This window comes from Centruroides sculpturatus, unplaced genomic scaffold (assembly GCF_000671375.1).
Source record: "Centruroides sculpturatus isolate CEXI.00-Female unplaced genomic scaffold, Cexi_2.0 scaffold704, whole genome shotgun sequence".
Taxonomy (NCBI): domain Eukaryota; kingdom Metazoa; phylum Arthropoda; class Arachnida; order Scorpiones; family Buthidae; genus Centruroides; species Centruroides sculpturatus.
The window spans coordinates 151,683-164,542 of NW_019384945.1; the positions used below are offsets into that span (position 1 = coordinate 151,683).

The 12,860-nt window shown below is 32.8% G+C and overlaps 2 protein-coding genes across 2 annotated transcripts in view; one reads left to right on the top strand and one right to left on the bottom strand.

Annotated features, from left to right (window-relative positions):
- The window catches only part of LOC111632171 (kinesin-like protein KIF12), a 20,576-nt gene extending 14,880 nt beyond the window's left edge, over window positions 1-5,696 (top strand). Inside the window, exons 13-18 of the mRNA XM_023376537.1 lie at window positions 948-1,052; window positions 1,687-1,767; window positions 1,843-1,903; window positions 2,221-2,284; window positions 2,566-2,673; window positions 5,612-5,696. Coding sequence (XP_023232305.1) covers window positions 948-1,052; window positions 1,687-1,767; window positions 1,843-1,903; window positions 2,221-2,284; window positions 2,566-2,673; window positions 5,612-5,696 — 504 coding nt within the window. The remainder of the gene's footprint in view (window positions 1-947; window positions 1,053-1,686; window positions 1,768-1,842; window positions 1,904-2,220; window positions 2,285-2,565; window positions 2,674-5,611) is intronic.
- A 942-nt stretch (window positions 5,697-6,638) lies between these two features.
- Window positions 6,639-7,642, bottom strand: LOC111632172 (alpha-aminoadipic semialdehyde dehydrogenase-like). The gene is made up of 4 exons (XM_023376538.1): window positions 7,335-7,642; window positions 7,050-7,226; window positions 6,753-6,974; window positions 6,639-6,692 (listed from the first exon to the last, which is right to left on the bottom strand). The coding sequence occupies exons 1-4, from the start codon at window positions 7,575-7,577 to the stop codon at window positions 6,639-6,641; spliced, it is 696 nt and encodes a 231-aa protein (XP_023232306.1). The 5' UTR covers window positions 7,578-7,642.
- Window positions 7,643-12,860: the final 5,218 nt, after the last annotated feature.

Genomic DNA, 12,860 nt, shown 5'->3' on the forward strand with positions numbered 1-12,860 from the left:
CGGATCTGTGGTCGATCAAAACTTGGCAGCTCCATCGTGATAACGCATCTGCCCATTCTGCGCATCTGATTCGGGCTTTCGTCGCCAAACACAATACTCCTGTGATTTGTCATGCTCCATACTCTCCCCACATGGCTCCGTGTGACTTTTGGCTATTTCCCAAGCTGAAAATGCTGCTAAAAGGAACCTGAATTTAGTCGAGAGAAGACATCTTGCGGAATCCGACGGACCGGCTGATGGCCATTCCAAAAGATGTGTTCCAGCAGTGTTTCCAGCAATGGCAGGAACGCTGAGAGAAGTGTATACATTACCAAGGAGACTACTTTGAAGGGGATTAGGGTTTTGTACCTCAAAGTCAATAAATTTAGTTTTGCCGACCAAAGGTCTGATACTTTTTGAACAGACCTTGTACACAGGAAAGGGGTTATTGTTTTATAAGTGCAGTAAGATACTGTACATATAGAGGACAGAAGCAAACAAATTGCTTTATTGCATACAGCTATGATCCAATAATTACTGTTGGTGGATTTAAAAAATTAAATTGCTAATCAGAGTTTGAATTCAAGTATTGAGTTCAAGACTATTGAGCAGCTGTTTATTCAGGCCTGTCATTGACCAAATTAAAAGTTTTATAACTTCTATTCGTACTTTTCGCAATTTGTAATAATTTATTTACAATAATTATTGTATTAGTATTATTCCAATTTTCCGCAAAATTCTTTAAAGTTATTATAATCTAAGTTTTTACGTGAGTTAAACAGTGAACATTAAAATTAACATTAAAATATCTGTATTACTGTATTTATAAAATGCTTAAAGCAGCAGTAATTAGCCTTTTCGTCTTCAACAAAAAAAAAAAAAGTTAAAATCGAATAAAAATATAAAATTTTCAATAAATAAGACTATTTTTGTGTGAGAAAAGTTTTAATAAAAATTAATGTATACAGATTGCTTGTGTCTCGCCTCATAAATCGAACATTCCTGAAACGTTAAACACGTTACGTTATGCATCGAGAGCGAAAAGAATTAAAACCAAACCCGTAATTATTATGGTAAGTATTTATATTTATAATAATTTTAATATTTTTTTAAACCATTTAATAAAATTAAGATTTACAGCAAAGCTAAATCACACTAGCAGAAATTGCGTCATTCGTGACCGGGGACGTCCCTATATTGAGATTCCAAATTCCATCATCAACAAACAACAAAAATTTCATGACTTCTAGCTTATTCTGTTGATATAAAATAAACTAATGAACGATACTTATCCATAGTCTCATACAACTTCATTGTATGTTGACCAAAACTTGGCTTTGAAAATAAGGAATGTTCTTTGTTTTCAATGCCGAGTTAACCCCTATTGCAACCAGTTCCATCTTGTGAAGCGCTGATCCGACATTGAATCATAGTTTGAAGCCTCTTGCATAATGTATGATGCTCATTTTTACTTCTCTGAATACGAAGCATCCGGAGAACAAAGATGTAAGGTTACGTATTTCAATCACTTTTGCGATTATAATTTGTAGAATATTTTACTCGGTCCCAAAGGAGGGAAAGTGCCTAGTTTGTCTCCCTCTACGGGTGCCCTTGGTTCAAGAACAACTCTAAGCGCGAGACAGGAACTCTCGAAATTTAGATATTGTAATACATGAGGTTGATACTCATTCAATTAATTCATTTTAGGATCCGAGAGAACAATTAATTCTTAGTTTAAAAAGAGAAGTAAAGTTACTTCGAATGGAAAACAATTATTTACGTACGCAGGTATATTTATAGGTTAATTTTAATTAAATAAATGGATTCATTTCAATGAATTAAATTTTGGAATTTATTTTTTAGGTCAACCTTAATCAAGATTTATTTAATAAATCTTTTACTCATAATGGATTATCCTTAAAAGGTAAAAAAAATGTAATTTACTTATGGACTTGAAAATTTACAAGAAATTCTCAATGGACGAACTGTAAAAGCGCCTTTACTCTTGGGTCCCTTTTCATACATTATCAGAAAATAACAATGTCCCGATTATAATTTTTGTTAAATATGATTTACTTAACTTTTTAATATATTAACAAAATAATTAAAATATTACCTAGATTATTTTAAATCAAAATAAAGATTTCTGCTTGTACCATTTGTAACTATTAGCCGTAAGCAGAAATAATTATATGCAGAAGTTTTGTTTCTATGGAATATTATATAAAAAATGTTTTTCAGATATTAAAGACGAAGACATTAGGACAATGCTTCAAAAATATATGCAAGAAAACGAAATATTAAGGTTAATATATAGTTTTTAGCGATAAGAAACAATAAAATACAGTAGATCCCCCCTATAACACTGTAGATAATTCCGTGTTATATGAATTCCGTGTTGTACGAGTCACTTAGATTTTACAAATACGTGTGCAGGGTTGTGAACGGCTCACGTATATGTAAAATCTATGTGACTCGTATACAACATGGAATTCATATAACACGGAATTATCTACAGTGTTATAGGGGGTCTACTGTATAAAACGAAATAGATTGAAATTGTATTATATTTTTTTATGGTTTCAGAGCGGAAAATTCCCAGCTTCACGAAATGAAAGAATTGCTAACCAGGGATCATGAATTAGCGTGTAGAGAAAATGATAAATTGTCTAGAAAACTTGCAGAAATGGAAAGGTAAATCGTAAATCATTATAACAATATTTCTAAATAAATCAAATAAAAATTTATATGTGTAATACTGGGGGAGCCCTTGGGGTGAAAGGTTACGACCCTCGCTTTACCCGTGATCTGTCAGGATGACACGAGAAAGCCTGTACCGTATGGGGGTCGCGGTTTGCTGGACCAAGGCCACTTGATCGCTTCGCTAGTAAGGCCGTCCGCCAACTATCTCTCTCTATGAGACCGAGCGTATAGACGCTAGTTAATATTTTCTCCGCTTGTGGCGCTGACGATCGGTGACATCCATCGTCAGCGATTCAGGTGGAGAGTATAGAGGAGTTTGGAGACGTCGCTGCATTTAAATATTTTTCTCATTAAAGCAGGTTGAAAACTTTTGACAATCAAGAAATGAGCTGCTGCAAACGATGTTCCCTAGTTTGTGAAAAAAGCGAAATAATAATACAGTATTTTTCACTTTATTTTCATACTAGCAGACCCCGCCACGCCTTGTTGTGGCTCAAAATGTATCTATTATAAATGTATAACACTTCCCCCTGGGAGAAAATTTTTCGAAAAATTTCTTCTTAGTGTACATTCTCTTGACGTACCCTATTAAAACGCAATCAAAAACGCAAAAACCCGCATCTAAAATAGTATAATAGAAGCCAAGTTTTTCACAGTAAGCCTTAATCCTGTCCCTCTCCCCCCAATGGGGTAATTTCGACATGTATTCGACAGCCTATGTCCACCCTGAGGTTCCATTCTAAATATTGGTGAAAGAATTTTTGAAATCGGATGAGTAGTTTTGGAGATTACCTGCTGCATACAAACTAACATACAAACATTACCTCTTTATTATATTAGTATAGATGACGTTTTTAGGAAGAAATAATAACTGAGTATTATTGGCATGGAAAATACAAACTTTTTCACATTAATACTATTTAATCATCTCTTTTCGATTCTTAAAGATACCAGTAGTTAATCGTTAATGTAAATTTTTTTTTACTCGAAAAGTATGCAAAATTAGTAAAACTAGGTTACCTACAGTATGCACTGTCTACTATAAAAATTTTCACATTTTCGGACCATATATGATAATTATTAAAATGTTGTGTATTAAATCTGTTATAAAATTATTACTTTTGTTAATCAAGACTGTAAGAATAAATACCGATATAACCTTTCGAAAAAATTTGCTTATTTTTTTTGCAAAAATAAGCAAAGTTTTTAGTTAGTAAAAAAATTTCGAAAAATATGCACGGAAATATGGTGATATTGAAGGTAAGAACTTATTATAATTAATATTGGAGAAGTACACAGAAATGTGAACAAAAGCAACATATATTGTTTTAAAGTTGAAATTAAAAGTATAACTATGGTAAAAGTAACATTGCTTCAGTTTACATCTCTAATATAAATAAAATTCTTTATAGAAAAAGCAAAAGCTTATTACATAAGAAAAATTAATTTATTGAATAAAGTGTACACTGTTTTTGACTGAATTTTACAGTTTGTAAAATTCAGTCAAAGACCAGAAATGTACTTAGCTTCCTCCTCATCAGAAATTTACAATATGAATTAGACAACATTAGACTTTTAATATTTTTCTAGAAATGGGCTTATGATGCAGTCTGAGAACTTTTTCCACAGTTTGACCACACAATGAATGTATTTATATCTATATACCAAGCTGCTGTTGAAGAGAAATCCCGTCAACCGTATATAACTCACGAATAAGTATAACTAAATACAACTATAACTATATGTAATTATCACAATTTCATAAAATAGCTATACTCGCACACAAAAGTACAAAACGACCAATTTACTCAACAGACGATTCTCACCGATAACTAGCGCCAAAATCTTTCGCAGCAGCAAAAAATGGAAACAGTGTAAATACGGCAATTTTCCTTACGGCGGACGGCCTTACTAGTGAAGCGATCAAGTGGCCTTGGCTGGACGCACAGACTCACACAGAGACCGTATTTACCAATTCAACGCGTTTATTTGGATTAGAAAACATGCTTACAATAGTAACACTTGGAGGTCTCGTCGGAAGTCGAAAGGCTCGCCGGACAGTTCGATGGATCTTCGGAGAATGGACGGCACAACACAAAGACGGAGAGAGTCCTCTTCTTCCCGGTCGTAAGTAGATGCTTGGAGGTTGGATGGTTATAGGTCTTCGTTGGGAAGTTAAGTCCCAAATCTCTTCCGTACGCTTCCTGGAGTGTTCTCTTTGTCTTCTCGGTTAATCCGTATCCGCTCACTCGCACCGTTGTTTTTGATCCCCAGCTCGCAACCAACTCTCTCCCCGTGTCCTTGGGACCTCGGGCTTTTATAATCTTTTCTCACCCGAAATCCCGAGGTTTTGGTTGGTCCGAATGTTGGTCCCTCTGCGCTTCTATTGGTCCCGGGTCTGTTGCCAGGGCCGAGGGGTCGCCGAGATGACCCCCGTCCGGGCCGTTCTCCTCCGGAGTCGGGTCAAGCCCTTTCCCGGATGACGGTCTCGTAAATTGTCACCTAATGTCTATTTTTCGGTCCCGGAAAGGAGGAAGCTGTCTCAGCCGCCGCTCCCTCCACAGTAGTGTCAGCAGGACCTGCTTTGAACTCTCTTTAAGGTGACCGTCCAAAGTTTCCCCGACGGTCGATCCCTCGATCGTTCTCACGATTGACACCGTGAATCTGTCACTTAGGCCTGGAATGCGACAATTAAATCGTCTCGCACCCCGTTCCTTGGTCACACCGGTCCTATTTACGTAATAAGTCACCGATATATTGACTTTAGCTCGACAGCCGGTTTCCGTCCCAGGGGGAATGTGTGGTCCCGGCCTCACATATGCAATGTCGACCAATAAATTTCAATCGTTTCTTTCTTAAATTGCATGCCAAAATGATCGCACGCATTTCGTAATATTTAATAAATTTGATCTCAAAAAATAATAACCAGGTATATTNAAAAACTAAAACTTACAAATTTTGAACCGAATATTGCTAATCTTGCAAAAGATTATCAAGCTTACCTGTCTCATTGATTGTAAGTTACAAAAATTATTAGTTTAGTAACATACATACAATAAATGTAAAAAATGTAAAATTGAAAGATATATATTAAAATAGTAAGAGCTTTTTTTGCATGTAACACAAACTTTTTGGTGGGGGGTCGATGTGAGGTTTTGAAAAGTTGTAGGGGGTCGATGATCAAAAAAGTTTGGCGACCCCTGATCTAGAGTGATTTTTGCAAAGACCAAATGCAAAGAAAACGAGCTGTGAGTGAAAGTAAATATCTAAATATTTAAAGTTTGTGACATCATCCAGTTCGCGATTCTCTAAATATAATTTATCCATTTTTTAAGCTTGCCACCTCTTCAGAAAATCATTATTTTCATTTTTCTGAGATTAACTGTTAGTTGGTTGTCCTGACATGTCCTGTTATGTTAGTCAAAAAATAAAATTGTCTGCATATAAGAGGCAATTTATTTTTACATGTAATGATAAAGCAATTTCAAAAATTTGACTCTAGAGATTTCAGGAGATCATCTAGAAAAAGAATTGGATTTAAAGGTTCTTGAGAGAGCCCTTAGTTGGATATAACAAATTCTGTACAAAATGTTTCTTCTATTAAATAACGTATGTTAGAAAACAAACTTTACTTTCCCGGCTGTTATGTATACATAACAAGGAAAAGTATTGGAATCGTGTCAAATTTGATCCCCAGACATTTTTGCAAATCTCCATGTTTTGAGCAGGGCTGTGGAGTCGCGTAAAAATCTACTGACTCCAACTCCGACTTTTCCTTACCAATCCGACTCTGACTAAAACACCAAAACTCCACGACTCCAACTCCACAGCCCTGCCAGGGCTGTAGAGTCGCGTAAAAATCTACCGACTCCAACTCCGACTAAAACACCAAAACTCCACGACTCCGACTCCACAGCCCTGGTNATTTAATATAATAACAATAATAAATTTATTTTTTAAAATATTTGATTCACTTTTGTAGCGCATGCTTTCAGATAGGCTTCACCAGTCTTGTTTTATATTATATTCAAAATTTAATATCAAAAAGTTATATCAATAAATATACACACAAATAATTTACTAACCTTAAACACATTTCCAAGATTTTCTGTAAAGATACTGCTAGTAAGACCTTGTTTGACTTCATTATTCCAAGCTATAGCTTCATCAACGCTTTTAGCTTTCAAAATATAAACAATTGGAGCAAATGTCTCTTTGTGAACAATGTTTGCATCATGTGATAAACCAGATACAATTGTGGGTTCTACAAAATTTCCTTCTCTATCAATTTTCTAAATTAATTAAAAAGTAATAAGAGATATTCAGCAAAACAATAATAAAATGCCTAATTGTATAAAACCTTATACCTTTCCACCATATTCAATGACTCCACCTTGTTTCTTTGCCTCTTCAATGGCTGCAAGATATTCATTAACTCCCTGTTTCGTATGAAGAGGTCCATACATCGTTCCAGATTCAAGTGGATCTCCCACTCTAATTTGGGAATATGCTTTCTTTAATCTATCTAGGACTTCATCATATACCTGATAAAACAAATGTTGAAATTTTTTATTAATGATATTTCACATTATATTAAAATATATCTTATTTCTGACAAAGAAAATTTATGAACTTAATTACATATAACTTGCCTTTTCATGAGCAATGATTCTTCGGGTTGTTGTACACCTTTGACCAGCAGTACCAACGCAAGCAAAGAGAGCAGAGCTCACCACCATCTTTATGTCAGCATCATCTGCAATAATAATTGCATTGTTTCCTCCTAATTCTAAAATTGTTTTCCCAAATCTTTGCTGAACATTCAGTGCCACTTTCAATCCAACTTGAGTGCTTCCAGTAAATGATATCAATGGCAATCGTGTATCATTTGTCATACTTTCACCAACATCAGGTCCCCCACAAATTAAAGAACAAATGGCTCCAGGCAAATTATTTTTCTAAAAAAAAATCATTTTTGTCAAAATTTCTTTGATAAATTTTCATAAGTTATTGATACTACTTATCAAATAAAATTTTTTCACCATTTTAGTTTCTTGATAAATAAATTTATTGTTTATTAACCATTTAAATTGTTCAGTTAGCTGTTCCATTTGAAACCTCAAAAACCTGTTTATATGCTATGGATAAGAGAAAAAACTGTGTATAAAATAAAGAAATGAATAAGTTTATACTAATTTTTTTTTGTAAGTTTTATTAACATGAATATCATAAAAATGGTCTTTGCAGCACAAATTAATTATTTTTTAAAATCAATTCAAATTCATTCATATTCTTTGAAGTTAAAATTAATTTTTTAACTTTTTTAATCTACATTTACCAGCGTGCATTTCTACATAGATAAAAGGTCGAAACAACCCAAGAAGGTATGATGGTAGATAGAAGACGTCTGTATGCCACTAATTCCTTTTTAAAAAATTTTTCTATTTTTTATTGGATGTATTTTTGTGTTTTTAAAAGGACTTTTTGGTGGCCAGTCGCCAAGAACGTATAGTCTATAATACAAAGATAATAAATGGTGGTTCCTTTTTTAGAAGGACTTTATCTTCAGATATTTAATTAATAATAATGCATACAATCATTGAATATGGAAAATCTTGCTTTTAAATAATTTGGATTAAATGGTCAGAACTTAAAATCAGTCTTAAAAATAATTCTTTAATAAGCTTGAGACTGAAATTATCTGCATTTATTATTGTATTAAAATGCTGAAATCCAGATATAATTAGTCTAATACTGTTTAATTTATTTAAAAATAAAGNTTTTTGACATATAAAAAAATATGGAAATAAATATTAGTTATCATCAATAAACTCTTATACAGATATGTTTAAAAATAGTTCAGTTAAAATTTTTCTATTCCAGTAAGAGAAAAATACTGTATTTGAGAATATGGAATGGCTTTCTACAGTTCCATTCATGCTGTTTTCGTGGAATAAATTACTCACGTAAATAGAGGAATTACTGTACATTTATATCAATAAACTAAGTATTCAAAATTATGACACATTATGATTGTTCATTAAGTTACAATCTGCTATAAAAAGAAATTTAGAAATCAATCATTCAGGCATGTAACAACTCACTATCTATAATATTTTGATTATATAGATTGTTATTCGAAAATTATTAATAATAAATGTGAAGCACCATGTGCGGTGACAATTTTCAAAGGGACCATATGTGAGAAAACCTATTTTTAATATATTATAACAATTATTATTTAAACACATGGTAAAAAATTCATTTTGTTTGCACATTATTGGCACATTTATTTTACTTTCCCAGCTCTTACATTTCAGGAAAGAAAAATATTAATAAATTACAATCAGTAAAAAAATGACCCCCCAGATTTTTACATTTTTGGATTCAGAGGACCTTGAAATGTTGAGAAATGAGAAAACTTCAGGATTTTCTGTATGTATGAATGTTATTGTATGTGTGGGGGACATGATTTTGTTTACCATCTTTGAAGCTTAATAACTTGCGTCTTTTGTCAAAACTTTCTGAAATTTTGCAGGGAGATTCATGTATTAGGGGATTGATGCTATTAAATTTTGATGGTTAAGGGGTGGGGAGATAGAGGGGGTCATGTCATATCATGAACAGCTTGGACTTAATGATGATTAAATAAAATAGAATACAGCAAGGAAATTGTGATTGTCTTCACTCTGCTGTGACAATTCACCTAAATCAGATGCATCATTCTCAGATTCAAACTGCGTTATGTTTCGCTGTGAGGGACCCACTTCTCCTAATGAGTCTCCTTCCATGTTGAATTCAAAGCTTTCTAATCATATATACAGTAATACCCCAAACTTACGCAATAGGTGGGATCGAGCGGTAACCACGTAAGTCGANCAAATAAATTTTAGCTAAAAAAATGCCTTTTTATAGATTTAAAAATATTTTTAATGAATATACCATCTTTTAAAACAAATTCGAAACTTTTTTCTGAAGCATTGTATGATTTTATTCACACAGAACTAAAGAATAAAAGATTTCGTGTGACATGAAATTAGTTCAAGTCAGAACAATTTATTCCTGCCAAATAATGCATGACCTAAAGTGCGCCAGTTTTTGAATGACAGCACACCGCATTCACCGTATTTTTAACGATTAATTAATATTATTCGAACTCGTTAATCTTTCTTAAATGAACATTTCGTGTACCTTTGTTTTAATAAGTATTTTGTAAATTCTATTATTGATTATTTTTAAATTTTATACGCCATCGAGATGTTTTCGATATCAAAAACAAAAGGGCAACTAGTATAAATAAAAAAAAATTGGCAATATTCATTGCATACGATTCACGACCGTATTCTAGTCTTCAAGATAAGGGAGTCGTGCAATTTATATACGAATTAGAACCAAGATATTTAAATTACTTCCACCAAAATATATCGGCAACATACTTGTACCCAACTTATACAAATAGTGTAAAGAAAAATTGAAAGTTATGATCGATAAAGTGAAACATGTATCCATAACAACCAATATGTGGACTTCTATAAATAATCGGTCATATTTAACTGTAACAAACTATTTTATTTTTAACATCGTGTGTACTTGAAACGTTGATAATGTCTACTCATAATCTCAGAATATAGCAACTATGTTGAAAAAATATATATTTTTTCAACGGTCTGTAGAAAATAAAATCGTATGTATAACGATGGACAATGAAGACGTGTTATGTGCATGCAGCATATTAAAAATTGGGAATCTACTTTGTTTTGTCTACAAATCAAACCTCGTTGTTTGGGATGCTCTAGTTGGAGATGAAGAACTAATAAGAATAAAGAAAAATGTAAAAAAAATTGTTACGCACTTTAAAACCGTAATCAAAGCTTCTGGTAAAGTTCAAGATATCCAAACCGAACAAGGAAAATGTCTGAAAAAGTAACGCGGGAAGTAGTAACTCGTTGGAACATTTATTTAAATATGATAAGAAGATTAATGGAATTAAAATATGCGCTATAACGCCTTTATTTCATTATCAAAATCTCCCTTGCCACTGACAGCCGAAGTTCCAAAGAATTTGTTTAAACATTAAAACTTTCTTGTAAATGATTTGTTTTACAAGAAAGTTTTAATTCTTTGGAACTTTCTGAACAAGCAACTAACAGCGTACAGTACGTTACAATATGTCCAATTCTTCATGGATTTACATCAAGTTAAAGACACTAAAATATTCCGTTTACAATAGAATGCGGTAAAAAGTTTTTGTAATCATTAAAAGGAGTAATCAAGAGATTAAATGGTTACGAAACACGAACTATATGTGGCATTTTCAACAATTTTAGATCCTAGATTAAAGAACCCAGCTTTTCGACTTAATAAGAACTTCGGATATGAATTTTTCAAAAGCTATAACAAAGTAACTTGCAAATACAATAAATTTAACTTCAATAGATGCTGAATCGTTCGGACTTGAAAACGAACAAGAAAATAAAGAAATAAGTCTAAATAATGCGCCCGATCTTTTTGATTTTTTAAGAAAGAGTAGACTAGACATTCACCAAATCAAGCGGTCGCAATTATTGCTTTTTGGCAGTGTATCGAACTATCTATCGAGCCTCCAAATTCCAACCTGTTTCAATTTTTAGTCAACAACGGTAGATACTCTTATTTCGATAATCCGAAAACAATTTATCACAAATACGGCCGTAGTTGTGGTTCCTCTGTCAACTCCGAGAGAGCATTTTCGACAGCTGAAGACATTATCTTTGAAAAAAGAAGCCATTAAAGCAGAGAAATGTAAACTATGTAATATTTCTGAAAAAAAAAATTAATTGAATTATACGTTAAAGCAATCCGATTGTTTACCATGTCTTTAGTAGATGTTTACTTTACATTAATTGGTTAGTAATCGATTGTAAATCGGATAACCGATGGTATCGATACTATCGATGTTTTGCATAAAAATATCGATAGATATCAATGGATATTGCTATCGATAGTATCCGAACACTATTACAAACTACTGTATTGATAACTTTTGCAAGACCTCTGCCGACTAACATAATTCTACATAATACAAATTAACACACAAATTTCGTTCGATATAAAAACATTTTAAGAATATTCTGTATTAGAATTTAAAGAATGCCACGCTATAAAATTATATAGACCTACGTGAAAAACTATAATGTAAGTAAATACAAAATTTGGGTGATTTTTCGGTCTTTGATCTTTTTCTTAAAAGAAATTATTACAAATTAGAAATATGCATTTATATATACTGTATATACAACTAATTATATGCATTGTTTTCTACATTTAGTTGGAGAAAGTAAGCAAAGATATGCCAGAAACGGAATCGCCCATAACTTCGAATAGTAGACCCATTACCCAGTCGACAAAAATCATCGGTAAAAGGTAAATATATAATACTAAAAGGTTAAAGCCTAGTGTATAAACCACATATCACCGAATGGAAACCAAAAACAATAAAATATTCTTGCGAACTTTTTAAATGATCTTATACATGGACGCTAACTCTAAAGGGCCTAAAGGGTCCTTTAGATTTGACGCTCATGATCATATTACAGTAGAGCATCGATTATCCGAAGCAATTCGGGACTGGGGTTGTTCGGATAACTGATTATGTATGAAAAAATATATTAACCTATCCCCTGTTGAAATTATTGAAAAATATAAAAACAAAAAAAAATTATTTCGGAAATTAATCTAGTATCAAAAACGTTCCGATTCAGCACCACACACGTCCCGAAACACAGTCCTCAGAAAAACACTACACAAAACAAGCAAACTTTCTTTTTGTTGGGTTTATCTGCAGATGTCAGACTCTTGGGCTATATTCTTCGACGAGCTGAAGCAAAACACACCACTCACGATGCAAGGTCCTAAAATATAGCTCACGATGGGAAAAAAAGCATGGTTCAAGTACTGGCGCGTCTTTAAGTACTCTCTCGACGTATATGAATCGTAATGTTTTTGATACTAGATTAACTTCCGAAATATAATTTTTTTTAATATATATTTCAATATGTTTATTTTGTTTGTGCAAAATAAGAAATAATTTTTAACAATACAATATGGTCGCGCCAGTGCTGCCAGCTAAAACGCGCACCAACAAAAATATTAGAGTAGCCCAAGACATAGCCAAATATTGCAGCACCACAGCACTAGCG

Coding starts and splice junctions, on each gene's coding strand:
- LOC111632172 (XM_023376538.1), bottom strand. CDS start 7,577: ATGACAAATGATACACGATTGCCATTGATATCATTTACTGGAAGCACT. Junction 6,975..7,049: donor TCATTGAATATGGTGGAAAG/GTATAAGGTTTT, acceptor TAATTAATTTAG/AAAATTGATAGAGAAGGAAA. Junction 6,693..6,752: donor TTAAGGTTAGTAAATTATTT/GTGTGTATATTT, acceptor ATATAAAACAAG/ACTGGTGAAGCCTATCTGAA.